The sequence below is a fragment of the Triticum dicoccoides genome, chromosome 1B (assembly GCF_002162155.2).
Source record: "Triticum dicoccoides isolate Atlit2015 ecotype Zavitan chromosome 1B, WEW_v2.0, whole genome shotgun sequence".
Lineage (NCBI taxonomy): Eukaryota > Viridiplantae > Streptophyta > Magnoliopsida > Poales > Poaceae > Triticum > Triticum dicoccoides.
Genome location: NC_041381.1, coordinates 25,882,508 through 25,909,612, shown reverse-complemented (window position 1 = coordinate 25,909,612; position 27,105 = coordinate 25,882,508). Strand labels below are relative to the sequence as shown.

General features: G+C 46.4%; 1 protein-coding gene and 1 pseudogene across 10 annotated transcripts; both read left to right on the top strand.

Annotated features, from left to right (window-relative positions):
• The window catches only part of LOC119350038, a 65,952-nt pseudogene extending 43,308 nt beyond the window's left edge, over nucleotides 1-22,644 (top strand).
• Nucleotides 22,645-23,695: 1,051 nt separating this feature from the next.
• Nucleotides 23,696-26,749, top strand: LOC119317060. Of its 10 annotated transcripts, XR_005153508.1 has the most exons (4): nucleotides 23,696-25,027; nucleotides 25,680-25,762; nucleotides 25,898-26,174; nucleotides 26,335-26,749. XR_005153508.1 is itself a non-coding variant. In XM_037591456.1 (2 exons), exons 1-2 carry the CDS (start codon nucleotides 24,945-24,947, stop codon nucleotides 26,714-26,716), a joined length of 465 nt encoding a protein of 154 aa, XP_037447353.1. In that variant the 5' UTR covers nucleotides 23,696-24,944; the 3' UTR covers nucleotides 26,717-26,749. The 10 variants fall into 10 exon arrangements, 1 of the variants encoding a protein (XP_037447353.1); XR_005153504.1 differs by having other exon boundaries at nucleotides 25,680-26,174; XR_005153503.1 differs by having other exon boundaries at nucleotides 25,643-26,174.
• Nucleotides 26,750-27,105: the final 356 nt, after the last annotated feature.

Sequence of the window (27,105 nt, the reverse complement as noted above, 5' to 3'; positions counted from 1 at the left end):
GCGCACGCGCTCGTCCCGACTTCCGAGTATGCCGCTGCAGGTTGCGTCGCCTCAGCACATCCTGCGGGAGGAGGGCATCCGCGCCTCCCCGTTCTAGAAGCACCGGCAGCAGGCGACGGAGAGGATCCATCGGAGCTACCCCGGCGCCGAAACCCTAGCCATGGGGAGGGCCTGCTGGCGAGCGCTGGTGGCCAGGAGCTGTGAATCTAGCTAGAGGGGAGGAAGGAGCGGAGGGAGAGGAAGATGGGGGTGTGCTGCGCACCGGCCATACCCGCGGGAAGTCGACGGAATCGGGCGGCGGCGCGAGGTGTCGTGTGTGGGAGAGTGGGGGCTCGCGAGAGGAAAGGCTGTGGAGAAGGGGGGAGGGAGGGGCTGGGGAGCAAGTTTTAGGGTTTGCATTATATACGGGGAATGCTTAGGCGGGCTTGGGCGGGCTTTAGCGGGCTTAGCAGGCTGTACTGGGTCGTCCATGACAGATTTTGAAATTGTCACGGGAAATTCGTCATGGATTAACAAGTTTCTTGTAGTGTAAAACCATCCAGTTTATATAGACACTGGAGAGGGCTAGGGTTACACGGAGTCGATTACAATGGGAGGAGATCTACATATCCGTATCGCCAAGCTTGCCTTCCACGCCAAGGAAATTCCCATTCGAACACGGGACAAAGTCTTCAATCTTGTATCTTCATAGTCCAGGAGTCCGGCCAAAGGTTATAGTCCGGCCATCCGGACACCCCCTAATCCAGGACTCCCTCAGTAGCCCCTGAACCAGGCTTCAATGACGACGAGTCCGGCACACAGGTTGTCATTGGCATTGCAAGGCGGGTTCCTCCTTCGAATACTTCATAGAAGATTTTGAACACAAGGGTAGTATCCGGCTCTGCAAAATAAGTTCCACATACCACCGTAGAGAGAATAATATTTACACAAATCCAATCTGCTAACGTATTCCGCAACGTGGCACCACACCACGGCCAAGCCTTTATTCAAATTGTTTTTACTGTCCCACCTCTGCGCATTTAGCGAGGCGGTTTCCTTGGCACGTCTTGTCGAAGCAGAGATCGTGTCCCCTTATTCCGGAATTCTCATCAATACGGGCGTGGGTAACCCAATCGTGTTCATTGGTATGTCTCCCCCATCGAAGGCGAGTCCCAAACGGTCACGGGGAGGGCTCCTGGTATTCAACCTCTTTATAAAGAGACCAAGGCTCGACTCCTTTCTTTCAATCTTAATCGAATCCGCCTCTCACCTCGAGTTCCAACACCCAAAGCTCCAGATTCAGGCGCTTCAGACCTTCGATGATGTCCGGTTCCGACCTTCAAGGCTGGTGGATGCCTTCCTCCGTTACGGAAGAAGATGTTCTAAAGCTAAGAGATGCCAGGTATCTGACCGGCGAAATCTCGCATAGGTTGCCTGCTCAAGGGCAGGTTATTCCCACTCCCAATCCTGGTGAGAGCGTGGTGTTCGCGTCTCACTTCCTTCGGGGGCTTGGTTTCCCGACGGACCCCTTCGTGAGGGGGCTCATGTTTTACTATGGGTTGGAATTTCACGACTTGGCTCCGGAGTCCATCCTCCACATCTCATCGTTCATCGTCATGTGCAAAGCCTTCCTCCGCATTACTCCTCATTTCGGATTGTGGCTTAAGACCTTCAAAGTAGAGCCAAAGATGATCGAGGGGCAGCACGCGGAGTGCGGAGGTGCTGTTATAAGCAAGAATGCTGACGCTCCATGGCCCGAGGGCTCTTTTCAAGAGGAGTTCAGCTTATGGCAACGAGAGTGGTTTTATATCACAGCTCCCAGGGGCACCAAGTGGGTGGCGCCACCTGCCTTTCGCTCGGGTCCCCCACCACAGCTAGTGTCATGGGTCAATAAAGGGTTTGACTGGGGGCGTCCAAGGACGTGCCCTTGTTGCAGGACCACATTCGAGATCTCCTGGAAAGAGACATCAATCTTGTCGTGGTGACGCAGGTCATGTTGATTCGCTGCACCCTGCCCTGCAAACGTCTCCCCCTCCGCTTGTGGGAGTTTAATCCGGAGGGACCACGAGCTCTCCAACATTTTACGGGCGCGACGCCCATGGAGATGTACCAATTGTTCTTCAGATCACAAGCAATGTGTCCCAACTCGACCGAGGACGCAGGTCTGAGCTGCAATCGCCCGGATACTCAAGTAAATAGCCCTGTACCCGGACACGTTGTCCGTACAGTTATCATAAAATAGCCCTTAAAAGAGTTGTCCCTTAAACAGGAGTGGATAGCGAAAGCAAATCTAATCAGGTGTCCGGCCCCCCTCCCTAAGACCACGTCGGATCCCGTGTTAACCAGGATGCTAGAGGTTGCGGCTTTGAAAGAGGGCGAAGGGGGGGGGAACAAGGAAGCTACCGCCTCCCCGAAGGAGGCTGTTAGGAAGGGAGGAATCGAGAATTCCTCTATCCAGGGGAAGAAGAGGATCGCCTCTGAAGACCCGGAGACCATGGTCTCAAAGCGGGGGAAGAAATCTTCAACCGAGGGTCCTACGCCGGGGGATACCTCGGAAGCACTGTGACCCCAAGGGGATCAGCCCTCCACAGAGCCCTAAGTATAGAGGGGAGTTTTAAAATAAGAGACATCCCTGTTCTATTTCTGAGGAAGATAACCGAAATTTTACCTTGTAGTTCGGATCTCAGCCCTTCTCAGCAGAGTTCATCTTCAGGGGATCTTCGTCCGAAGATGATGGAGAGTGGAACGCCTCCCCCTGCCATACCGCCTTGCGAGATGGGCGACCCTGAGGTGTCGTCACAGAGGGTTTCTCCGAATCCGGCAGGGCCGGAGGGCAGTCGTATGGCCCCTCAAAGCCCTCTGTGTCCGACCTTCGAAAAAGGCCACCGGACGAGGCCGGCACCGTCTGGTGCACGGTCGGAGGAGCTGAAGGATCTGCTCGGGCGATCTTCTATCTCAGAAGAACACCGTGCGTTGATGGGTATGGTGATTGAAAGGATTTCATCCGCGGAGAGCGGGTTGTACGAGGCCGTCGGGAGTTTACTCACAGGTTTTGAGGTACGCGAAATGATGTACCTTTTAACAGTTCCGCATATATGAGATGCGCCCTGTGTAGATAGTAGCCCCTGAGACTCGGTGTGTTGTAAAAAATGACGGCGCGCCGAGGATCATAATCCTAGTTATAATATGTCTCCCTTCGTATGTAGGTGGCGAAGTGTTCGGTGGCTAGCCGGACTGGTGAATTTGCCGAACTAAAGCGGCAACTTGACTTGGCAGATGCCGACATCGAGCTTGTCAACAAGCGGCTTGACGAGGCACAAGGTATGTAATTTCTCCGAAGACATCTGGTAAGAGGAGCTTGATGCCCGTATCTTACAACATGTGTGCTTGATGCAGATGGTGCCGCTGCCATGGAGAACCTTCGGGCGGAACTTGCCCGAGCCAAGGAGCAGGCCAGGAAAAGCGATGCGGCTGCCCTAAAGGCGGTTGAAGAGCTGAAAGCCGAACAGGCTGCTCACTGCCGAAGCAAGAAGGAAATGGCCGAGATGGTTGTGAAGTTAAAAAATGCTGCCGACCGCTGCAAGCTTCTTGAAAAAGAAGATCAGGTAGAACAAAAGGACCTGGAGAAGGCCACTTTCGAGGCCAAGGATACTCGCTCTGCAATGAGAGCTATGAAGGAGGAGCCACGTCAGGCCGAAGATATCACGGCTGGAAAGCCTTTTATGCTGCGGAGGAAGTTCGGGGATCCTAAATATGCTCCGTTGGACCGGCTATGGAGTGCGGCAGACGCTTATCTGGACTTGGCGGCGAGTGCCGTAGACGCGGTCGAACACTTCTGAGATCAAAAGGATCACGAGGTGGAAAAGCTTCTTTGGTCGCAGTTCCACAATCCAGAGCGCCCACTTCCATTAACCGAGCGTTTGGCTGCATGGGCGGAGCTGAATAGGTTATACGGACTCGCCATGAAGTATCTCGTGAGTCATCTGTGGCCGGAAAGGCCCGAGCCGAAGAGTTATTTTAGCTTGGTGCAGCAGTTCCTTGGTGCGGTGCCGCATATCAATGCAATGAAGAGGTCAGCGTGCATAGAGGGTGCGCGGATGGCTCTTGCCCGTGTCTAAACATACTGGGCGGAGATGAATGCCATCGCTTTTGCATCCCAAGATTCGGACAAGAGCCGAGTACCTCCCGAGCACTATTTTCAGGAAGTTCTGCAGGGCGCTCGTTTAATAGAGACGCAGTGCTCGAAGGATATTATGTTCTAATAACATGTATTATTGTAAAACAATGTTTCGAGGGAATATAAAAGCTTTTTATACTTGTGCCTTCAAGAATTAAAATACCTCATATGCGGTCGTTAATGGATATGTGTATATAACCTGAAAGATGGCAGTCTTCGGCTTCAGCCCCCACGCATATAATGCGGGGGTGTTCGCAGAAGGCGCATTTTCACACTTGATCCAACGTCTTGGTCCTATTAAGGAGGTGATAGCGCAGCGAACTAGGCAACCGGACTATAATGCTTTATCACTTTCACTTAGCCATAGGAGTTTGACAGTGGGGCTACTATATAGTCCCAAGGGGCACCCCGCTCACCCGAATTCGGGGCGCGTGTGTTCCTGGCCGGGAAACAGCCCTTCGTTAATGCGAAGGAATCCTAAAGATTCCGGCGGGTCATCGAGTGGTTGACCAGTCTCACGCTATATCATGACAGTCGGTTTTCGCTTTCTCTACTGAGGTGCTCGCTTGGCCAAACCGGGGCACAATCGCAGTAGTTCTCCTGGTGCCGCCTTAGCCGATAGAGCGGAACGTAAGGCAGCAAAACACAGGAGCCGGGCAAACCCAACATTTGACCAAAGACATGATTCGGAGCTGATGCCTATAAGGCCAAACTCGCGACGCCGAACACTCCCGAAGGTATTCGGTCTTTATGAAAGCGGGCTGAACAAAGCCCTTGGTAATAAGCCCCTAGTGTCCAGGTACGCGCAAAATTCTGACTTGGCCACATGCCAAGACGCCAGCCTCCTCCTCGGTTATACCAAAAAAAACCGGGGGATGTGTATCAACAAGAGACAGTGAGAAAGGTTTACGCAGGGTCTTAATCTAAAAAAGATCCTTTGAACGGGTCCCTACTGCACGTTTGCGCCTGTGTCTCCGTTGTGCCGTATCCTGGATGGGTGTAGCACGGTGTTCATCTGTAAAAGAGAGGAAGTTAGTTGAAAAAGATCGTGCAAAAATGTAAGTTATATTGAATAAACAAAGTATAATTCAAAAAATGGGTAAAATTGAGCTTTATTATCTCTTCGTGGTACATGCGCGGAGCCCCTTGTACTGGGGTAGGCAGCTAGTAAGCCATTGTATGTTTACGCCAGACTCGTCTAGCCATGTCCGGGGTCTGAACGACCTGTTAGGTGCTTTGAATAGTGAAGCCGGTTTACTGTGTGGCTATCAAGGCAGCCGCACAGTCTTCCGCGCTCGAGGAACACTCGATGTTTCCCTTTAATGAGATGATGCCTCGCGGACCAGGCATTTTAAGCGTGAGAGATGCATAATGCGGTATTGCATTAAAGCGGGTGAAAGCTTCGCGTCCCAGTAGTGCTTGATAGCTACTTGTAAATGGGGCGATGTGGAAAGTTAGCCTTTCGCGGCGGAAGTTGTCGGGGGAGCCGAACATAACTTCTAACAGGAGAGAACCCATACAATGGGCATCTGGGCCTGGCGTTACCCCTTGAAAGGAAGTGCTGCTATGGCGAATTTTTGGTGGGTCTATCCACATTTTGCGGATTGTGTCCTGATATAGCAGGTTTAGATCACTGCCGCCGTCCATTAGGACTTGTGTAAAGTGGAGTCCGTCAATTACCAGATCTAATATCAAGGCAGTCCATCCTGCATTCCGGATACTTCTAGAGTAATCTTGATGGTCGAAGGTGATTGGTTTTAACAACTAGTGGCGGGACTCCTCTGGGATAGGCCGTATGGCGCGTATCTTTATAGGCGCCACTTTGTTTTTCCCTTTTGTCACGTGAAGTGAGTTTACTGTTTTGACTTCTTGTGGGAAATTCTTTTGTTTCTCGGTGCTCTGCTTGTGGGGTTCGTCATCATCCTCGCTTGGTGTGTCGAGCCCCTTGTGTTCGGCGTTGAGTTTGCCGGATTGCTTGAAGACCCAACAATCTATGTGGGTATGGTTTGCAGGCTTCCCGGGAGTACTGTGGATTTGGCATATCTTGTCCAAGATTTTGTTTAGGTTAGATAGCTCGTCCCTGTTATCCTTGAGGGGCAGCTTTTTCTGATTTTGCCGAGAGCTTTTGAATCCGGCATTGACTGCCATGCTCTTCAGGCTGTTTCCCTTGGTCCGGCGCTGGTCCTTACTGCGTCGCGGTTTCCTGTTTCCATCCCTAACTTCGGATGTACTTGGGTCGCTGGTACTGCATCTTGCCAACCAGCTATCCTCTCCCGCGCAAAAGCGGGTCATGAGGCTTGTTAATGCGGCCATTGTTCTTGGCTTTTCTTGGCCGAGGTGTCTGGCGAGCCATTCGTCCCGAACAGTGTGTTTGAAAGCTGCTAAGACTTCGGCGTCCGGACAGTCGACTATCTGGTTCTTTTTAGTAAGAAATCCGTTCCAGAGTTTCCGTGCTGACTCTCCGAGCTGTTGAGTTATATGACTTAGATCGTCTGCATCCGGAGGTCGGACATAGGTCCCTTGAAAATTTGCCCCAAAAGCATCCTCGACCTCTTCCCAACTTCCAATGGTGTTTTCGGGAAGGCTTTTAAGCTAATGTCGGGCTGGCCCTTTGAGCTTGAGGGGTAAGTATTTTATGGCGTGGAGGTCATCTCCTCTAGCCATGTGTATGTGGAGGATATAATTCTCAATCCAGACTCCAGGGTCTGTTGTTCCGTCGTACGCCTCTATGTTTACGGGCTTGAATCCCGATGGAAATTCATGGTCCAGCACCTCATCGGTGAAACATAGGGGGTGTGCGGCACCCCTATATTTGGGTGTGTCGCGATGTTCGGATACTTGTTGCGTTGCATTGCTTACTAAAGCTTGCTTTCTTGGCCCGTAGATAGATCTGGTTGGGCCATCTTTTTGATGCGAATCCTTGTGCGGATCGCGTGCCAGCTTTTGTGTGGCGCCGTTTGCCGCTCTATGTTGGCCATGGGGTTGTATATCCGACCAGGTGGCTTCGTTATTTTTTGATTGCAGGGGCTCTAGGGCCTCTTCATCAAATTCCGGCAGTAATTTTCGCTTTGGATAGCTCTTTGTGTGGCGACTGTCGCCGTATTTGTCTGCGGTGTTGAGTACTTTGTTCCATCTAATTTTGAGTGCATCTTCCGCTGTTTTGAGCTTCTGTTTCTGCTTTTTCAGGCTACGTGCAGTGGCGACGAGCCTTTTGTGGAGGTTCTTCTGCTCCAGCCCCTTGTCCGGTGTGAGGTCATCCAGACTGTTATCTTCGCCGGGGACGGATTGTTCGGTTGGTTTATCCAAGTTGCCCCGTTCGGACGGTTGCTCGATGGCATGTTCGTCGTCCGCCGGTTCTGTTGGAAATATGCCCTAGAGGCAATAATAAAAGTATTATTATTATATTTCCTTGTTCATGATAATTGTCTTTTATTCATGCTATAACTGTATTATCCGGAAATCGTAATACACGTGTGAATACATAGACCACAATATGTCCCTAGTGAGCCTCTAGTTGACTAGCTCGTTGTGATCAACAGATAGTCATGGTTTCCTGGCTATGGACATTGGATGTCGTTGATAACGGGATCACATCATTAGGAGAATGATGTGATGGACAAGACCCAATCCTAAGACTAGCACAAAAGATCGTGTAGTTCATTTGCTAGAGCTTTGCCAATGTCAAGTATCTCTTCCTTCGACCATGAGAGCGTGTAACTCCTGGATACTGTAGGAGTGCTTTGGGTGTATCAAACGTCACAACGTAACTCGGTGACTATAAAGGTGCACTACAGGTATCTCCGAAAGTATCTATTGTTTTATGCGGATCGAGACTGGGATTTGTCACTCCGTGTAAACGGAGAGGTATCTCTGGGCCCACTCGGTAGGACATCATCATATGCGCAATGTGACCAAGGAGTTGATCACGGATGATGTGTTACGGAACGAGTAAAGTGACTTGCCGGTAACGAGATTGAACAAGGTATTGGATACCGACGATCGAATCTCGGGCAAGTAACATACCGATAGACAAAGGGAATTGAATACGGGATTGATAAAGTCCTTGACATCGTGGTTCATCCGATGAGATCATCGTGGAACATGTGGGAGCCATCATGGGTATCCAGATCCCGCTGTTGGTTATTGACCGGAGAACGTCTCGGTCATGTCTACATGTCTCCCGAACCCGTAGGGTCTACACACTTAAGGTTCGATGACGCTAGGGTTATAAAGGAAGTTTGTATGTGGTTACCGAATGTTGTTCGGAGTCCCGGATGAGATCCCGGACGTCACGAGGAGTTCCGGAATGGTCCGGAGGTAAAGATTTATATATGGGAAGTCCTATTTTGGCCACCGGAAAATGTTCAGGATTTTTCGGTATTGTACCGGGAAGGTTCTAGAAGGTTCCGGAGTGGGGCCCACCTGCATGGGGGGACCCACATGGACGTGGGTAGTGGGGGCAAGGCCCCACACCCCTGGTCAAGGCGCACCAAGATCCCCCCTTAGAAGGAATAAGATCATATCCCGAAGGGATAAGATCAAGATCCCTAAAAAGGGGGGATAACAATCGGTGGGGAAGGAAATAATGAGATTTCTTTCCTCCCACCTTGGCCAATGCCCCAATGGACTTGGAGGGCAAGAAACCAGCCCCTCCACCCCTATATATAGTGGGGAGGCGCATGGGAGCTACACACGAAGTTCTGGCACAGCCCTACCTCTCTTCCTACTCCTCCTCTCCCATGGTGCTTGGCGAAGCCCTGCTGGATTGCCACGCTCCTCCACCACCACCACGCTGTTGTGCTGCTGTTGGATGGAGTCTTCCTCAACCTCTCCCTCTCTCCTTGCTGGATCAAGGCGTGGGAGACGTCACCGGGCTGTACGTGTGTTGAACGCGGAGGTGCCGTCCGTTCGGCACTAGGATCATCGGTGATTTGAATCACGACGAGTATGACTCCATCAACCCCGTTCACTTGAACGCTTCCGCTTAGCGATCTACAAGGGTATGTAGATGCACTCTCTTTCTACTCGTTGCTGGTCTCTCCATAGATAGATCTTGGTGACACGTAGGAAAATTTTGAATTTCTGCTACGTTCCCCAACAGTGGTATCAGAGCTAGGTCTATTGCGTAGATTCTTTGCCTGAGTAGAACACAAAATAGTTGTGGGCGTTGATTTTGTTCAATATGCTTATCGTTACTAGTCCAATCTTGTTTCGACGGTATTGTGGGTTGAAGCGGCCCGGACCGACCTTACACGTACTCTTACGTGAGACAGGTTTCACCGATTGACATGCACTTGGTGCATAAGGTGGCTAGCGGGTGCCAGTCTCTCCCACTTTAGTCGGAACGGATTCGATGAAAAGGGTCCTTATGAAGGGTAAATAGCAATTGGCATATCACGTTGTGGTTTTGCGTAGGTAAGAAACGTTCTTGCTAGAAACCCATAGCAGCCACGTAAAACATGCAAACAACAATTAGAGGACGTCTAACTTGTTTTTGCAGGGTATGCTATGTGATGTGATATGGCCAAAAGGATGTGATGAATGATATATGTGATGTATGACATTGATCATGTTCTTGTAATAGGATTCACGACTTGCATGTCGATGAGTATGACAACCGGCAGGAGCTATAGGAGTTGTCTTTATTTATTGTATGACCTGCGTGTCATTGAAGAACGCCATGTAAACTACTTTACTTTATTGCTAAACGCGTTAGTCATAGAAGTAGAAGTAGTCGTTGGCGTGACAACTTCATGAAGACACGATGATGGAGATCATGATGATGGAGATCATGGTGTCATGCCGGTGACAAGATGATCATGGAGCCCCGAAGATGAAGATCAAAGGAGCTATATGATATTGGCCATATCATGTCACTTCACTATTTGACTGCATGTGATGTTTATCATGTTTATGCATCTTGTTTACTTAGGACGACGGTAGTAAATAAGATGATCCCTTACAAAATTTCAAGAAGTGTTCTCCCCTAACTGTGCACCGTTGCTACAGTTCGTCGCTTCTAAGCACCACGTGATGATCGGGTGTGATGGATTCTTACGTTCACATACAACGGGTGTAAGACAGTTTTACACAGCGAAAACACTTAGGGTTAACTTGACGAGCCTAGCATGTGCAGACATGGCCTCGGAACACGGAGACCGAAAGGTCGAGCATGAGTCGTATAGCAGATACGATCAACATGAAGATGTTCACCGATGATGACTAGTCCATCTCACGTGATGATCGGACACGGCCTAGTTGACTCGGATCATGTAATCACTTAGATGACCAGAGGGATGTCTATCTGAGTGGGAGTTCATAAGATGAACTTAATTATCTTGAACATAGTCAAAAGACCTTTTGCAAATTATGTCATAGCTCGCGCTTTAGTTCTACTGTTTTAGACATGTTCCTAGAGAAAATATAGTTGAAAGTTGATAGTAGCAATTATGCGGACAGTAGAAAGCTTATGTCCTTAATGCACTGCTCAGTGTGCTGAACCCCAAACATCGTTTGTGGATGTTGCGAACATCGGACATACATGTTTTGATAACTAAGTGATAGTTCAGTTAAACGGTTTAGAGTTGAGGCACTAAAGACGTTTTCGAAACGTCACGGAACATATGAGATGTTTCGAGCGCTGAAATGGGGATTTCAGGCTCGTGCCCACGTCAAGAGGTATGAGACCTCCGACGATTTTCTTAGCCTGCAAACTAAGGGAGAAAAGCTCAATCGTTGAGCTTGTGCTCAGATTGTCTGAGTGCAACAATCACTTGAATCGAGTGGGAGTTGATCTTCCAGATAAGATAGTGACGTTTCCCCAAAGTCATTGCCACCAAGCTGCTAGAGCTTCGTGATGAACTATAACATATCAGGGATAGATATGATGATCCTTGAAATATTCGTGATGTTTGACACCGCGAAAGTAGAAATCAAGAAGGAGCATCAATTGTTGATGGTTGGTGAAACCACTAGTTTCAAGAAGGGCAAGGGCAAGAAGGGATACTTCATGAAACGGCAATTCAGCTGCTGCTCTAGTGAAGAAACCCAAGGTTGAACCCAAACCCGAGACTAAGTGCTTCTGTAATAAAGGGAACAGCCACTGGAGCAGAATTACCCTAGATACTTGGTAGATGAGAAGGCTGGCAAGGTCGATAGAAGTATATTGGATATACATTGTGTTGATGTGTACTTTACTAGTACTCCTAGTAGCACCAGGGTATTAGATACCGGTTCGGTTGCTAAGTGTTAGTAACTCGAAATAAAAGCTACGGAATAAACGGAGACTAGCTAAAGGTGAGCTGACGATATGTGTTGGAAATGTTTCCAATGTTGATATGATCAAGCATCGCACGCTCCCTCTACCATCGAGATTGGTGTTAAAACCTGAATAATTGTTATTTGGTGTTTGCGTAGAGCATAGACATGATTGGATTATGACTATTGCAATACGGTTATTCATTTAAGGAGAATAATAGTTACTCTATTTATGTGAATAATACCTTCAGTGGTCTTGCACCTAAAAATGGTTTATTGAATCTCGATCGTGGTGATACACATTTTCATGCCAAAAGATAGTAATGATAGTACCACTTACTGGTGGCACTGCCATGTAAGTCATATTGGTTTAAAACGCATGAAGAAGCTCCATGTTGATGGATATTTGGACTCACTCGTTTTTGAAAAGTTTGAGACATGCGAACCATGTCTATTGGTGTATACGCATGAAGAAACTCCATGCAGATGGATCGTTTGGACTCACTTGATTTTGAATCACTTGAGATATGCAAATCATACCACATGGGCAAGATGACTGAAAAGCCTCATTTTCAGTAAGATGGAACAAGATAGCAACTTGTTGGAAGTAACACATTTTGATGTGTGCAGTCGAATGAGTGCTGAGGCATGCAATGAATATCATTATGTTCTTACTTCACAGATGATTCAAGTAAATGTTGAGTATATTTACTTGATGAAACACAAGTCTGAATTATTGAATGGTTCAAGTAATTTCAGAGTGCAGTAGCAGATCATTGTGACAAGAGGATAAAATGTCTATGATATGATCATAGAGATGAATATCTGAGTTACGAGTTTTGGCACACAATTAAGACATTGTGGAAATTGTTTCGCAATTAATACCGCCTGGAACACCATAATGTGATGGTGTGTCCGAACATCATAGTTGCACCCTATTGGATATGGTGCGTACCATGATGTCTCTTATCGAATTACCACTATCGTTCATGGGTTAGGCATTAGAGATAACCACATTCACTTTAAATAGGGCACCACGTAATTCCGATGAGATGACACCGTATGAATTATGGTTTAGATAAACCTAAGTTGTCGTTTCTTAAAAGTTTGGGGCTGCGACGCTTATATGAAAAAGTTTCAGGTTGATAAGCTCGAACCCAAAGAGGATAAAATGCATCTTCATAGGAAACCCAAAACAGTTGGGTATACCTCCTAATTCAGATCCGAAAGCAATATGGATTGTTTCTAGAATCGGGTCCTTTCTCGAGGAAAAGTTTCTCTCAAAAGAATTGAGTGGGAGGATGGTGGAGACTTGATGAGGTTATTGAACCGTCTCTTCAACTAGTGTGTGACAGGGCACAGGGAGTTGTTCCTGTGGCACCTACACCAATTGAAGTGGAAGCTTATGATATTGATCATGAAACTTCGGATCAAGTCACTCCCAAACCTCGTAGGATGACAAGGATGCGTACTAATTCAGAGTGGTACGTAATCCTGTCTTGAAGGTCATGTTGCTAGACAACAATGAACCTACGAGCTATGGAGAAGCGATGGTGGGCCCGGATTCCGATAAATGGCTTGAGGCCATAAAATCCGAGAGAGGATCCATGTATGAAAACAAAGTGTAGACTTTGGCAGAACGGCTCGATGGTCGTAAGGCTAATGAGTACAGATGGATTTAAAAAGGAAGACGGGCAATGATGGTAAATGTCACCATTAAGAAAGCTCGACTTGTCGTTAAGATGTTTTCCGACAAGTTCAAGGAGTTGACTACGATGAGATTTTCTCACTCGTAGCGATGCTAAGAGTCTGTTGGAATTATATTAGCGATTACTACATTATTTATGAAATCTTGCAGATAGGATGTCAAAACATTGTTTCCTCGATGATTTTAATGAGGAAAGGTTGTATGTGATACAACCGGAAGGTTTTGTCAATCCCGAAAGATGCTAATAAGTATGCAAAGCTCCAGCAATCCTTCTAAGGACTGGAGTGAGCATCTCGGAGTTGGAATGTATGCTTTGATGATGATCAAAAATTTTGGGTTTGTACAAAGTTTATGAGAAACTTGTATTTCCAAAGAAGTGAGTGGGAGCACTGTAGAATTTCTGATGAGTATATGTTGTTGACATATTGTTGATCAGAAATGACGTAGAATTTCTGGAAAGCATATAGGGTTATTTTGAAAGTGTTTTTCAATGGAAAGCCTGGATTAAGCTACTTGAACATTGAGCATCAAGATCTATAAGGATAGATCAAAATGCTTAATAATACTTTCAAATGAGCACATACCTTGACATGATCTTGAAGGTGTTCAAGATGGACCAGTCAAAGAAGGAGTTCTTGCCTGAGTTGTAAGGTACGAAGTTAAGACTTAAAGCTCGACCACGGCAGAATAGAGAGAAAGGACGAAGGTCGTCCCCTATGCTTAAGACGTAGGCTCTTCAGTATGCTATGCTGTGTACCGCACCTGAAGTGTGCCTTGCCATGAGTCAGTCAAGGGGTACAAGAGTGATCCAAGAATGGCTCACAGGACAGCGGTCAAAGTTATCCTTAGTAACTAGTGGACTAAGGAATTTTCTCGATTATGGATGTGGTAAAAGAGTTCGTCGTAAAGGTTACGACGATGCAAGCTTGACACCTATCCGGATAGCTCTGAGTAGAGAGACCGGATACATATAATGGAGCAATAATTTGGAATAGCTCCAAGTAGAACAGTTGTTTGAAATAGCTCCAAATAGAGCGTGGTAGCTGCATCTAGGAGATGACATAGAGATTTGTAAAGCACACACGGATCTGAAAGGTTCAGACCCGTTGACTAAAACCTCTCTCACAAGCAACATGATCAAACATAAAACTCATTGAGTGTTAATCACATAGTGATGTGAACTAGACTACTGACTCTAGTAAACTCTTGGGTATTAGTCACATGGCGATGTAACCTGTGAGTGTTAATCACATGGTGATGTGAACTAGATTATTGACTCTAGTGCAAGTGGGAGACTGTTGGAAATATGCCCTAGAGGCAATAATAAAAGTATTATTATTATATTTCCTTGTTCGTGATAATTGTCTTTTATTCATGCTATAACTGTATTATCCGGAAATCGTAATACACGTGTGAATACATAGACCACAATATGTCCCTAGTGAGCCTCTAGTTGACTAGCTCGTTGTGATCAACAGATAGTCATGGTTTCCTGGCTATGGACATTGGATGTCGTTGATAACGGGATCACATCATTAGGAGAATGATGTGATGGACAAGACCCAATCCTAAGACTAGCACAAAAGATCGTGTAGTTCATTTGCTAGAGCTTTGCCAATGTCAAGTATCTCTTCCTTCGACCATGAGAGCGTGTAACTCCTGGATACCGTAGGAGTGCTTTGGGTGTATCAAACGTCACAACGTAACTGGGTGACTATAAAGGTGCACTACAGGTATCTCCGAAAGTATCTATTGTTTTATGCGGATCGAGACTGGGATTTGTCACTCCGTGTAAAAGGAGAGGTATCTCTGGGCCCACTCGGTAGGACATCATCATATGCACAATGTGACCAAGGAGTTGATCACGGGATGATGTGTTACGGAACGAGTAAAGTGACTTGCCGGTAACGAGATTGAACAAGGTATTGGATACCGACGATCGAATCTCGGGCAAGTAACATACCGATAGACAAAGGGAATTGAATACGGGATTGATTAAGTCCTTGACATCGTGGTTCATCCGATGAGATCATCGTGGAACATGTGGGAGCCATCATGGGTATCCAGATCCCGCTGTTGGTTATTGACCGGAGAACGTCTCGGTCATGTCTACATGTCTCCCGAACCCGTAGGGTCTACACACTTAAGGTTCGATGACGCTAGGGTTATAAAGGAAGTTTGTATGTGGTTACCGAATGTTGTTCAGAGTCCCGGATGAGATCCCGGACGTCACGAGGAGTTCCGGAATGGTCCGGAGGTAAAGATTTATATATGGGAAGTCCTATTTTGGCCACCGGAAAATGTTCAGGATTTTTCGGTATTGTACCGGGAAGGTTCTAGAAGGTTCCGGAGTGGGGCCCACCTGCATGGGGGGACCCACATGGACGTGGGTAGTGGGGGCAAGGCCCCACACCCCTGGTCAAGGCGCACCAAGATCCCCCCTTAGAAGGAATAAGATCATATCCCGAAGGGATAAGATCAAGATCCCTAAAAAGGGGGGATAACAATCGGTGGGGAAGGAAATAATGAGATTTCTTTCCTCCCACCTTGGCCAATGCCCCAATGGACTTGGAGGGCAAGAAACCAGCCCCTCCACCCCTATATATAGTGGGGAGGCGCATGGGAGCTACACACGAAGTTCTGGCACAGCCCTACCTCTCTTCCTACTCCTCCTCTCCCATGGTGCTTGGCGAAGCCCTGCTGGATTGCCACGCTCCTCCACCACCACCACGCCGTTGTGCTGCTGTTGGATGGAGTCTTCCTCAACCTCTCCCTCTCTCCTTGCTGGATCAAGGCGTGGGAGACGTCACCGGGCTGTACGTGTGTTGAACGCGGAGGTGCCGTCCGTTCAGCACTAGGATCATCGGTGATTTGAATCACGACGAGTATGACTCCATCAACCCCGTTCACTTGAACGCTTCCGCTTAGCGATCTACAAGGGTATGTAGATGCACTCTCTTTCTACTCATTGCTGGTCTCTCCATAGATAGATCTTGGTGACACGTAGGAAAATTTTGAATTTCTGCTACGTTCCCCAACAGGTTCGTCCTGCTCTATGGCTGGGTCTGTATGGCTGATGTCTCTGTCGAGGTGGGGTTTAGAGCAGCGCTTACGCTGCCGCTTTGGCTGCTTTTCGAGGGAATGATCCCTCGTTGCGTCCCTTTGTTCCTCGTCGTTGTTTCTTTTAGGTGTGTCCACCATGTATACATCGTGAGATGAGGTGGTTGTCCAGTGCCCTATAGGCGCTGGTTCCTGTTCGCCTCCTAACTCGTCGTCCATACCGTCGAAGTCGAAGTCGAGCATGTCGGTTAAATCATCGACAGTGGCTACCAAGTGGGTGGTGGGTGGGCTTTGAATTTCTTCGTCATCCGCATCCCAACCTTGCTGAGCTTAACCGGCCAGAGCTCTCCTGATAAAGAGAGAGACTTTAGTGAATTCAGAATGTCGCCGAAAGGCGAGTGCTGAAAGTTGTCAGCAGCGGCGAACTCCATGATCGGCGCCCAATCGGATTCGATTGGCAGGGGAGCGGAAGGTCCGGAGTCCGGAAAGGAGTCCGGCACCTTGGAGTCACGAGCTTCGTAAAGGACAAGGATGGTGTTCGGCTCGATCGCCGTAGAGATTGGGGCCCTCGAGGAGGTGTCCAGCCACCCGTCCTCGATCGACGCAGTCGGCTCCGAGCTAAGGGTCGGAGTGGACATGGGTGCGGCCTCCAGGGCACTGTTCGGTGGCAGAGCTAGATCATGCCCATCGTAACAGTGCGGCGCGCTCGGCTGCGGCTCGAACCCGTCGAAGATCGAGTCTCCGTGGACGTCAGCCGTGTAGTTCAAACTTCCAAATCTGGCCTGATGGCCAGGGGCGTAGCTTTCGATCTGCTCCAGATGGCCAAGCAAATTGGCCCGCAGTGCAAAGCCGCCGAATACGAAGATCTATCCGGGGAGAAAAGTCTCACCCTGGACTGCATCGTTGTTGATGATCAGAGGAGCCATCGGGCCTAAAGATGACGACACAGAGGAACTCTTAATGAAAGCACCAATGTCGGTGTCAAAACCGGCGGATCTCGGGTAGGGGGTCCCGAACTGTGCGTCTAGGCGGATGGTAACAGGAGACAAGGGACATGATGTTTTACCCAGGTTCGGGCCCTCTCGATGGAGGTAAAACCCTACTCCTGCTTGATTAATATTGATGATATGGGTAGTACAAGAGTAGATCTACCACGAGATCAGAGAGGCTAAACCCTAGAAGCTAGCCTATGGTATGATTGTTGTTCTTCCTACGGACTATAACCATCCGGTTTATATAGACACCGGAGAGGGCTAGGGTTACACAGAGTCGGTTTCAATGGGAGGAGATCTACATATCCGTATCGCCAAGCTTGCCTTCCACGCCAAGGAAAGTCCCATCCGGACACGGGACGAAGTCTTCAATCTTGTATCTTCATAGTCTAGGAGTCCGGCCAAAGGTTATAGTCCGGCCATCCGGACACCCCCTAATCCAGGACTCCCTCAGCCATACTCAAAAGATTTAAGTGAAGTGCAATGAGCATTTTATAAATCAACCAAGGACTATCTCATACCAGCATGGTTCATAAAAGAAAAGTGAAAACTAAATGCAAAAGACGCTCCAAGATTTGCACATATCAAATGAATGAAACGAATCCGAAAACATACCGATACTTGTTGAAGAAAGAGGGGATGCCTTCCGGGGCATCCCCAAGCTTAGACGCTTGAGTCTCCTTGAATATTTACTTGGGGTGCCTTGGGCATCCCCAATATTGAGCTCTTGCCTCTCCTCCTTTTCCTCATATCGAGACCTCTCGATCATCGAACACTTCATCCACACAAAACTTCAACAACAAACTCGGTAAGATCCGTTAGTATAATCACTACTCTAAGTATTGTTGCAAACCAATTCATATTTTTATTGTGTCTACTGTAGTATAACTTTTTCATGGCTTAATACATTGATAGGAATTGATAGTTTCATCAAAACAAGCAAACTATGCATCAAAAACAGAATCTGTCAAAAAACAGAACAGTCTGTAGAAATATGATCATTCACCATACTTATGGTACCCCACAAATTATTCCGAAATTAGGAACAATAAATAATTTGCATAGAAAGACAGTGCAAAAAGAATCAGAACCGTTTGACGTTCCAGTAAAAAATGTAAAATCGCGCACTACAACCAAAGTTTCTGTCCTGCACCGCACAAACCAACAAGCAGTGTAAACATCCTAAAGTCAAACCTTGGCACATTATTTTTATAATACAATGGAGTTGTACAAGGGGATAATTATTTTTGATGAAAAGTCTTTGTAATTAAGATTCACAAAGTTTCCGTGAGCATGAACAAAGTTCAAGGAGCTCTTCCACTTTAACAATGTTTGTCTTTCTCACTTTCACTTTCCTTTTTGAAAAGTTTTGGGTTTCTCTCTTTATTTTTTGTTTTTAAACTTTATGAAAGCACTCAACAGAAATAAATGACTCTCTAAAACTTCCGGGTTGTATCCCTTGTAGCGCTTTCTTTAAAGCCATTAAGCTAGGCATAAAGTGCTCAAGTAATGGATCCACCCGGATCCCAAGGTATATCAAAGCCAATTTTAATTAACAATGATTTGCAATTTAGTAGTGAGCACAAAGTAACATATATCAAGCAATAACGAAGTCTAACTCTCTTCCTATGCATCGGCATGTCATAAAAGAACAATTCATGCACAGCAAGTAAAGGCCAATGCATAGTATAAACAGTTTCTTGCAATTTTATCATATTGGAAACATAGAGAGGTGAAGATATAGTTCCTCTCTCACAATAAATGCAAGTAGGAGCAGCAAGCAAATGCATATTATATCTATCAAAATCATCATGTGTAGTTGTAAAACGCAACCCATCAATATAATCCTTAATAAGGGCAAACTTCTCTGATATAGTGTAGTAGGGAGAATTCAAAAAGATAATAGTACTATCATGCGTGGGTGCAATAGCAACAATTTCATGTTTAACATAATGAACTATAGCAAGTTCATCTTCATAAGCATAATTCATATTGGCATCTTGGCCACAAGCATAGCAAGCATCATCAAAAAGGGGTATTTCAAGAGAATCAACGGGATCATAACAATCATCATAGCAATCATCCTCGGTAGGCATGAAGGGGAATTAAACAATGTATGAGTTAAAGGGTTACTCTCATTAGAAGGTGGGCACGGGTAGCTAATCCGCTCTTCCTCCTTTTGTTCTTCGCTCTCCTCGTCATCTTTTTCATTTAATGATCTCACAGTTTCATCAATTTCTTTTTCCATAGACTCTTGCAAAATATTAGTCTCTTCTTGGACAGCGAAGGAGTCCTCAATATATAGTTTAACATAGGTATTAGAAGCATAATTATCATAACAATATTTAAGTATGGCAAAATTTTCAGATTTGTAGAGAGAAGCATCATACTTCTCAACCAAAGAACAAATTTCATAAGCACCCTTAAAAGCAACAAATTCTTCAATTTGTTGAACATCATAGTAATTATAAACACCCTTAGCATACGAAGATACAATTCCATTATCACTAAACTCACATTGGTAAGGAAGGTGTTTCTTAGGGTTTTTAGAACAAGTAAAATCATATATTTCACATAAATTCCAAGCATAGCATTGCAAACAATGAATTTGATCCAGTAAAAGTTTCCCTTTTTCAGATATGCGGTGTTGCACATAACAAGCATGCTCATCTAAAGATTTTCCCTCAACTGAGCTAGTTGGGTTTCAGCACGAGCACATAGGGATCGAAGATGATCCAAGTAAAAAGCTTCCAGAGTGTGATAGATTTTGAGTGGTTCTTCAACCATTGGTGTAGTAGGTACAACTAATTTTTTTGTTATTTTGCGTTTCCTACCCATAACTAAAGATAGAAACAACTTAGAACAGCAAATAAAAATTACTTAGTGATAAAGCAAACAAGCACACACGATAATATTCACCCCATGCTATGACTCCCCGGCAGCGGCGCCAGAAAAAGGTCTTGATAACCCACAAGTATAGGGGATCAATTGTAGACTCTTTCGATAAGTAAGAGTGTCGAACCCAATGAGAAGCTAAAGGTAGAACAAATATTCCCTCAAGTTCTATCGACCACCGATACAACTCTACGCACGCTTGACGTTCGCTTTACCTAGAACAAGTATGAAACTAGAAGTACTTTGTAGGTGTTGTTGGATAGAATTGCAAGATAATAAAGAGCACGTAAATAAAAAGTAGGGGCTGTTTAGATAAAGAAGTGATAAAGTTAGTATAGCGAGTGTGGAAAAGTGGTGGTAGGAGTTCTGAAATTGTCCCTAAGCAATTGACTACTTTACTAGACCGATGCCAAGTTTTATGTGGGAGAGGCATAAGCTAACATACTTTCTCTTCTTAGATCATATGCACTTATCATTGGAACTCTAGAAAGCATCCGCAACTACTAAAGATCATTAAGGTAAAACCCAACCATAGCATCAAAGTATCAAGTCCTCTTTATTCCCATACGCCACAACCCCCTTACTCGGGTTTATGCTTCTGTCACTCAAGCAACCCACTATAAGCGAATCATGAACGTATTGCAACATCCTAAAGTGGGAATCCCTCATGCTTGCGCGACACGGAGGGCACAATAGGACAGCAACATAACCTCAAGCAAATTAAACAAATCATAGCAATTCATCAATCACCGGTAGGACAATGAAAATCTACTCACACATCATAGGATGGCAACACATCATTGAATAATAATATGAAGCATACAATACCATGTTCAAGTAGAGGGTGCAGCGGGTTGCAGGAGAGTGGACCGCTGAATATAGAGGGGGGAAGGTGATGGAGATGTTGGTTAAGATGATGGAGGTGTTGGTGTAGATCGCGGTGATGATGATGGCCCCGGCGGCGTTCCGGCGCCACCGGAAGCGAGGGGGAGAGAGCCCCCCTTCTTCTTCTTCTTCCTTGACCTTCTCCCTAGATGGGAGAAGAGTTTCCCCTCTGGTCCATGGTCTCCATGGCGTGGGAGGGGCGAGAGCCCCTCCGAGATTGGATCTGTCTCTCTATCTCTCTCTGTTTCTGCGTTCCTAGTTCTTCCCTTTCACCATTTTTTATATTCCCGGAGATCCGTAACTACGATTGGGTTGTCCTTTGGACACGATTTATCTCCGGATATTGGCTTTCTTGCGGCGAAAGAAGGGCACCAACCACCTTACAGGGTGGCCACGACGGTCAGGGGCGCGCCCCCTGCCTCGTGGGCCACTCGAGCATCGTCTCGCGTTGATTCTTCTTCCCAAAATTCATGAATATTCCGAAAAAAATCTCCGTCCGTTTTTATTCCGTTTGGAATCCGTTTGTATTGGTTTTCTGTGGAACATAAAACATGCAACAAACAGGAACTGGCACTGGGCACTGAATCAATATGTTAGTCCCAAAAATAGTATAAAAAGTTGCCAAAAGTATATGAAAGTTGAATAATATTGGCACGGAACAATAAAAAATTATAGATACGACGGAGACGTATCAGTTGGCTCCGCTCGCATCTTTGCTGGCGGCCTGCAGGAGGGGAGGCTCCCACGCCGGCGAGGAGTGGAGTGTTCTGGTGGCGGCCATGGCGAGATCTGCCGTGGCCGCGGAATGAGTAGGATTGGGCTGGTGTGTGTGTGGGCCCGAACTTGTTTGCAAACGCCGCTAGCGTCCGTCGCTGCGCCTCCATGCCCCTCGCCCTGAAAAGTGGGCCCAACCTATCAGATTTGCTGTTAGTCGTGGTTCACAGCTTGTTTAGTGCAATCTGTTATTCACTTGAAGAGGGAGTGGTGGTCTTCTGTTATTTTTGGCAAAAGAGGTACTTTTGGGATACCCTAGCCACAAATGTGGTGGTTTTCAGCAATTTACTCGCTGGGCGGGCTTAAGAAACCAGAAGTCACTACCTCCATAAACAGAAGTCCTATCATGCTTGAGCATTTGCTTCCTCCTCATCTCGAATATCTAGTAATACAGGACTGTCCTGGCATGTTAGGTGGGACTCTCCGTCTACCTGCACCCCTCAAGAGACTGGCCGTTATTGGCAATAGTGGGTTGACATCGTTGGAGTATCTGTCGGGAGAGCATCCCCTGTCACTGGATGTCCTTGATCTTGAAAGCTTCAGTGCCCCGGCATTCCTGTCGAATGAGCGGCAAGTATACAATTCTCTTTACTATGTTGAAATTAAATGCTGCCCTACTTTAACGAAGCTCCCCAGATGCCTGCACAAGCAACTGGGCCACACTAAATACAAAGAACTTGCACATTATGAAGGTATGCATATCTTACTACTGCTTTGCCACATTTAACAACTGATGCAGTTATCATTCACATCATATGTGCCATGTCAACACGTGATATGAATTTTCATTGTACATTAGTCCGTGCAAGTTTGTTCTGACATCGTTTGTGATATATACAGTGAGGACGTTTAAACCGAAGACATGTAAGGAAATACCAAGTGTAGTTCACGAGGGGAGGCAGGCCAGCCGAAGCTAAAGGCCATTTAGCTTTTATTCCACAGAAATCCGGACAGGTCAGGAAGCTCTTGTAGTTTACAATAAGAGAATAGCATCGCATCATGTTAAATAAGGGAGGAGAAGAGGGCGGAAACCGCATAGAAAGGGCATAATATGCATTATGTTTGCTTGAGATAACGTACCACTAGGTTACTTATGCCATCATTTTAGTCAATCAGGCTTTGCTGAACTTTGACATGTATCTCGTTCAGATACTTGTAATGTGAATGGGTTTGTCCCTCTAAACGTTTCCTGGAGTTGGTATAAACTGGGACATTCACGGATCTGAGCATGAACACTTGTGGGTTGTATGTTGTATATGTTGTGATGAATTTCAGGGGTAGTGCAGCAGCTGTTATTTTGTTCTTGCAGTTTGGCTCCCCAGTCATGGTGCACGTTTTTCTGTGCAACAAGTGTTGATTTGTCCGGAGTAACAAAAATAATTTACTGAGTAGGCTGCTCATAAGGCTAGTCGTAATGGAAGTATCATAAGCGCTATCATGCATGTCAACTAGACTTTTTGAATGATGTGGTACACAATTAAATGAGGAAAGAGAGGATGTGGTATCATATCATGATACCGTATCATATTAAATATTGTACTACTTTGTGTCATGCATGGCAGTTAATAAGGCAATCTAAGATACTAACTTATGATACTATGTATTACGAGGGTAGTATCCTATACAATTATCATATGCATGATACTACTATATGATACTCCCCGTTACAACCAGCCTAATGGGAGCATCATAGATAGTATCATGCATACCAACTAAGCAATTTCGATGAGGTGGCATAGAATTAAATAAAGAAAGAGATGCTTGAGTATCATATCATGATACGCATCATATTAAATGGGAAATGTTTCTTACCGGACGACCGGCCAAGCGTTCCGCCGGTCTTTCCCACGCGAGTGTGCCAAATCAGGCACCACACGTGACGCCACACAGTTTGGTGGGTCCCATGTACCACACACGACCACCCCACAACGAACCTTATCTCTTCACCGCTTTCAGTGCTACCTTATCTCTTCGCTCTTTCTTTCTCCCACGGACGCCTCTGTTCCTCTTTTGCTACTTGTTCCGCCAGTCCACGACACAATCCATGACACCTCCTGGTTGCTACACGATGGTAGTAGCCCGCGCTGTTGTCCCGCTTCCAATCAAATTGCGCCTCAAACCAAGGGGACAGGGAGGGGGGAGAATGGTAGCTGTGGGGAAGAGGGGGCGGCGACGCCGTGCGGTGAGCTGGGAAGAGGGGACAGGCCACTTTGTTTCTGCCGGAGTTGATGACGGGACTGCAGAAATGCTGCATCCCGCCATGGATTTTGCTGGAGCTGGCATTTTGCAATGCTAGAATGACGGACGGCGTTATCAGCAACGGGAGTTGTTCTTTTACAGGAACCAACCTAATTTCTTTTTGCTACTACTAACTTCGTTTTTTGCTGGAACTTGCATCCGTTTTTGCTACCACCGGCTCATTTTTTTCCTGGAATCAGCTGGTCTTTTTGCTACCATCATTTTTGGATTTTGCTAGAACCAGCTATTCTTTTGCTACCACCGGCTTTGTATTTTGCTGGAACTAGCATCCATTTTTGCTACAACCGTATGATGTTTGTGCTGGATCCGTGTATTTTTGCTACCACCGTCTATTTATTTTGCTGGAACCGGCCCAGTTTTTTGCTACCACCGGCTTTGGCGGCAAGTCACACCATCTCGCCATTAAAGCTGCAACCGTGAGTCGGCAGCACCGGCGAGGAACGGTTTGTGGCCAACGCCATGGTGGGGCTACCATGGATGCAGGAAAGGCGACGAAAAAGCTGCTATGGGTCAACGAATTTTTGTTGCGATTGACGACAGCGAGCGTCGGCGGCGAGCTTCTCCGGCGAGCATAGGAGCCGAGGAAAACCGGCGAGGACGGGAACGCGCGTTGAGGGACGCGGGAGGATACATGGGAGGGGGGGGCATGTTTTTCTTAGTGGGGATGCGAAGGTTGAGAAAGACGATGGAGAACAAATAGATGGAACAGTTACACGCTCTGGGATCCAAGGGCTGCGCGTCGACCGGCCCAATTTGGGCCGGTCGACCGGCACGTATCAGTCGCCATATTAAATGATGTGCTACTTTGTGTCATGCATGGCAATAAATGTAGTCATCTATCATACCAATATATGATACTGTGCATTATGGATGTAGTATCATACATTAATATCATATGCATGATACTAGTATATGATACTCACCATTAAAACCAGCCTTAACTTGTTCTCTGTTTCCCATGCTGCAGGAGATGCTAGTGATGTTCACTTTTGAGTTGGTAAAATTTCTAACCGCAGAAGGAAATCATTTTGGCGTGGTGAGGTGAGATTTGCTTGGCTGTTATAGATTTGAACTGTATGTTGATCTCTTTTATGAGCTGTTTTAGCAATTGAATGTTTCTGTTTTCAACAGAGTTTGTTTCACTCTTAGTAATGCAGCAGTAGAACTTGCTGACTGTGTGACTGAGATTTATAGTCTAATTCAGCTGGTGATTTGCATACAGAAATTAAGCAGGGGTAAATTGATACTTCTCAAGGACTTATTTTGGTGCTTATACCGTAGTTAGCCAGTCCTCTGCTTTTATAGTATTGTTTGTAATGCTCTGCAAAGTCGTCGTCGCGGTCACCGCTGCAGTGGGAAGCTGCCACCGATGACCATATCCCACCAAGAGCCCTATTTCTCTGCTATGCCTGTATTGCTTAGATTGTAAGTTGTTTGTTCAATTAATTGACATGAAGCACCTGTTGCTCTGTTAGTAGCTGTTAATAAGCACTTCTGCAGTGTGTGTAACTAGGGGACACTAGCAACTTCTATAGAGTAGATCAAATTGCATGCATTTGGATACTGTTTAGCTAACTAGCACAACAGGAGTCGATGGGTTCGACCGTGCTGATCTGTTCCATGTAAACAGTGCCTATCTGCTTGATAATCTGATAGGTTAGCTATTTAACCATGCTGCTAAATGGGCCAATAGCTCCTGTGCGACGTTTTTGAGGTGAATTGGCAAGAGTGCGACGTTGTTCGAGCGAATGGCTGTGGTGCGACACATTTGAGCAGGTAAATAGCCCACATACGACATGGCTGTTAAACTCAACCGATGCCCTCGTTACCTATTGGGGGCTGGACCCACCACTTATCCACGCAAGCGCGGGACCCACCATTTGTCTATTCGCGGGACCCACCTCCTCGCAGCTAGAAGAGATGAGCGCCCGTGCCCGTCCGCCCGCCGCCGCCCATTCATCCCCTTTCCCCAATCTTTCTCTTCTCCGGCGACCTAGCGCAAATGTCTACCTCCTCCGCCGCGCACTCAAAATGACGACAGTATGGACCAGTGCTGCTCACAAGGTTCCCTGACTGCCCACGCCCAGACCCTCTTAAATGGTTGGTCACTAAGAGGGATGACAATGGCAATCTTGGGCGGGAATTTGTGAAATGCTTGAGCAAACCAATGACAGGAAGGGATGGCAAGGTTAGATCTTAGTTCTTAGCCCGTTCTTTCGTTGTCTTTTGCTCTGATTTCTCCATATTTTGTTTTTTCTCCTCGAATTTGGGATTTAGGGTTCATGTTGTTCTTTTTAGATCTTGAAGAAATGTTACCATTTTGAGTGAATTGATGAATATGTTGATAGGATTCAGTTTGAGGGATACATTGATTCGAGCGTGGCCGCAACCTGGGAGCTCAATTTGGACGGGATGCCGCCGATTGCTGTGGAGAATACGGTGAGCTCGGGTGGAGGGGCGGGCAGAGTCGTGCCGATGGCGATGTATGCGCGCAATGCTGAACTGCATGCGGAGTCCGAACTGGCCGAGGAACTAAAGAAGATCAAGAAACATCTAATGCAGATGATCGATTTGCAGAAGCAAGCAAATATCATGGCAGGGGTTCTATTGTTGTATCATTGCTCTGTTTTTGTTTTATTTGTTGTTCATCCGTCATTAAAATGGGCATTTAGGCCTGTCAGGGTAGAGGATGTGATCTGTGCACCATGCCAAGTTATGTATCTGAATTGAAGCAGCAATTTGGAACACAAATTATTCAGTGTTCATGCTCTGTTTCCTCTGTTTTTGTTCTTCAGTTACCAGAGTACACACCCAAATTCAGTTTCTAGGAAAATACAAAATTGGGCTGCTGAATAGATGTTGGGCCGTGACCAGCCCACCCACGTAGGGGCACCAGCCCGCCCACCTCTCACTTCGGCAAATAAAATGGGGCCCAATAAAATGTTACTTGTTTCTATTTTGGCCTTTTTCTTGCACTAAATTTTGTGATGGATCATTTTTTGATGCACTAAAACTAATGCATGTCTACGGTTCCATGAACTAAATGAGTTGCATGCTTGCATGAAGTGCCCGAAGTAAATTAGTTTGCATTTCCTCCCATGTCCATAGTGGGTTTGCAT

Bases quoted from the DNA above. Each gene is read 5' to 3' on its own strand.
- LOC119317060 (XM_037591456.1), top strand. From the start codon at position 24,945: ATGCTGCAGGAGATGCTAGTGATGTTCACTTTTGAGTTGGTAAAATTT. The intron at 25,028-26,334 runs GTGAGATTTGCT...ATATGTTGATAG, and splicing joins AATCATTTTGGCGTGGTGAG to GATTCAGTTTGAGGGATACA.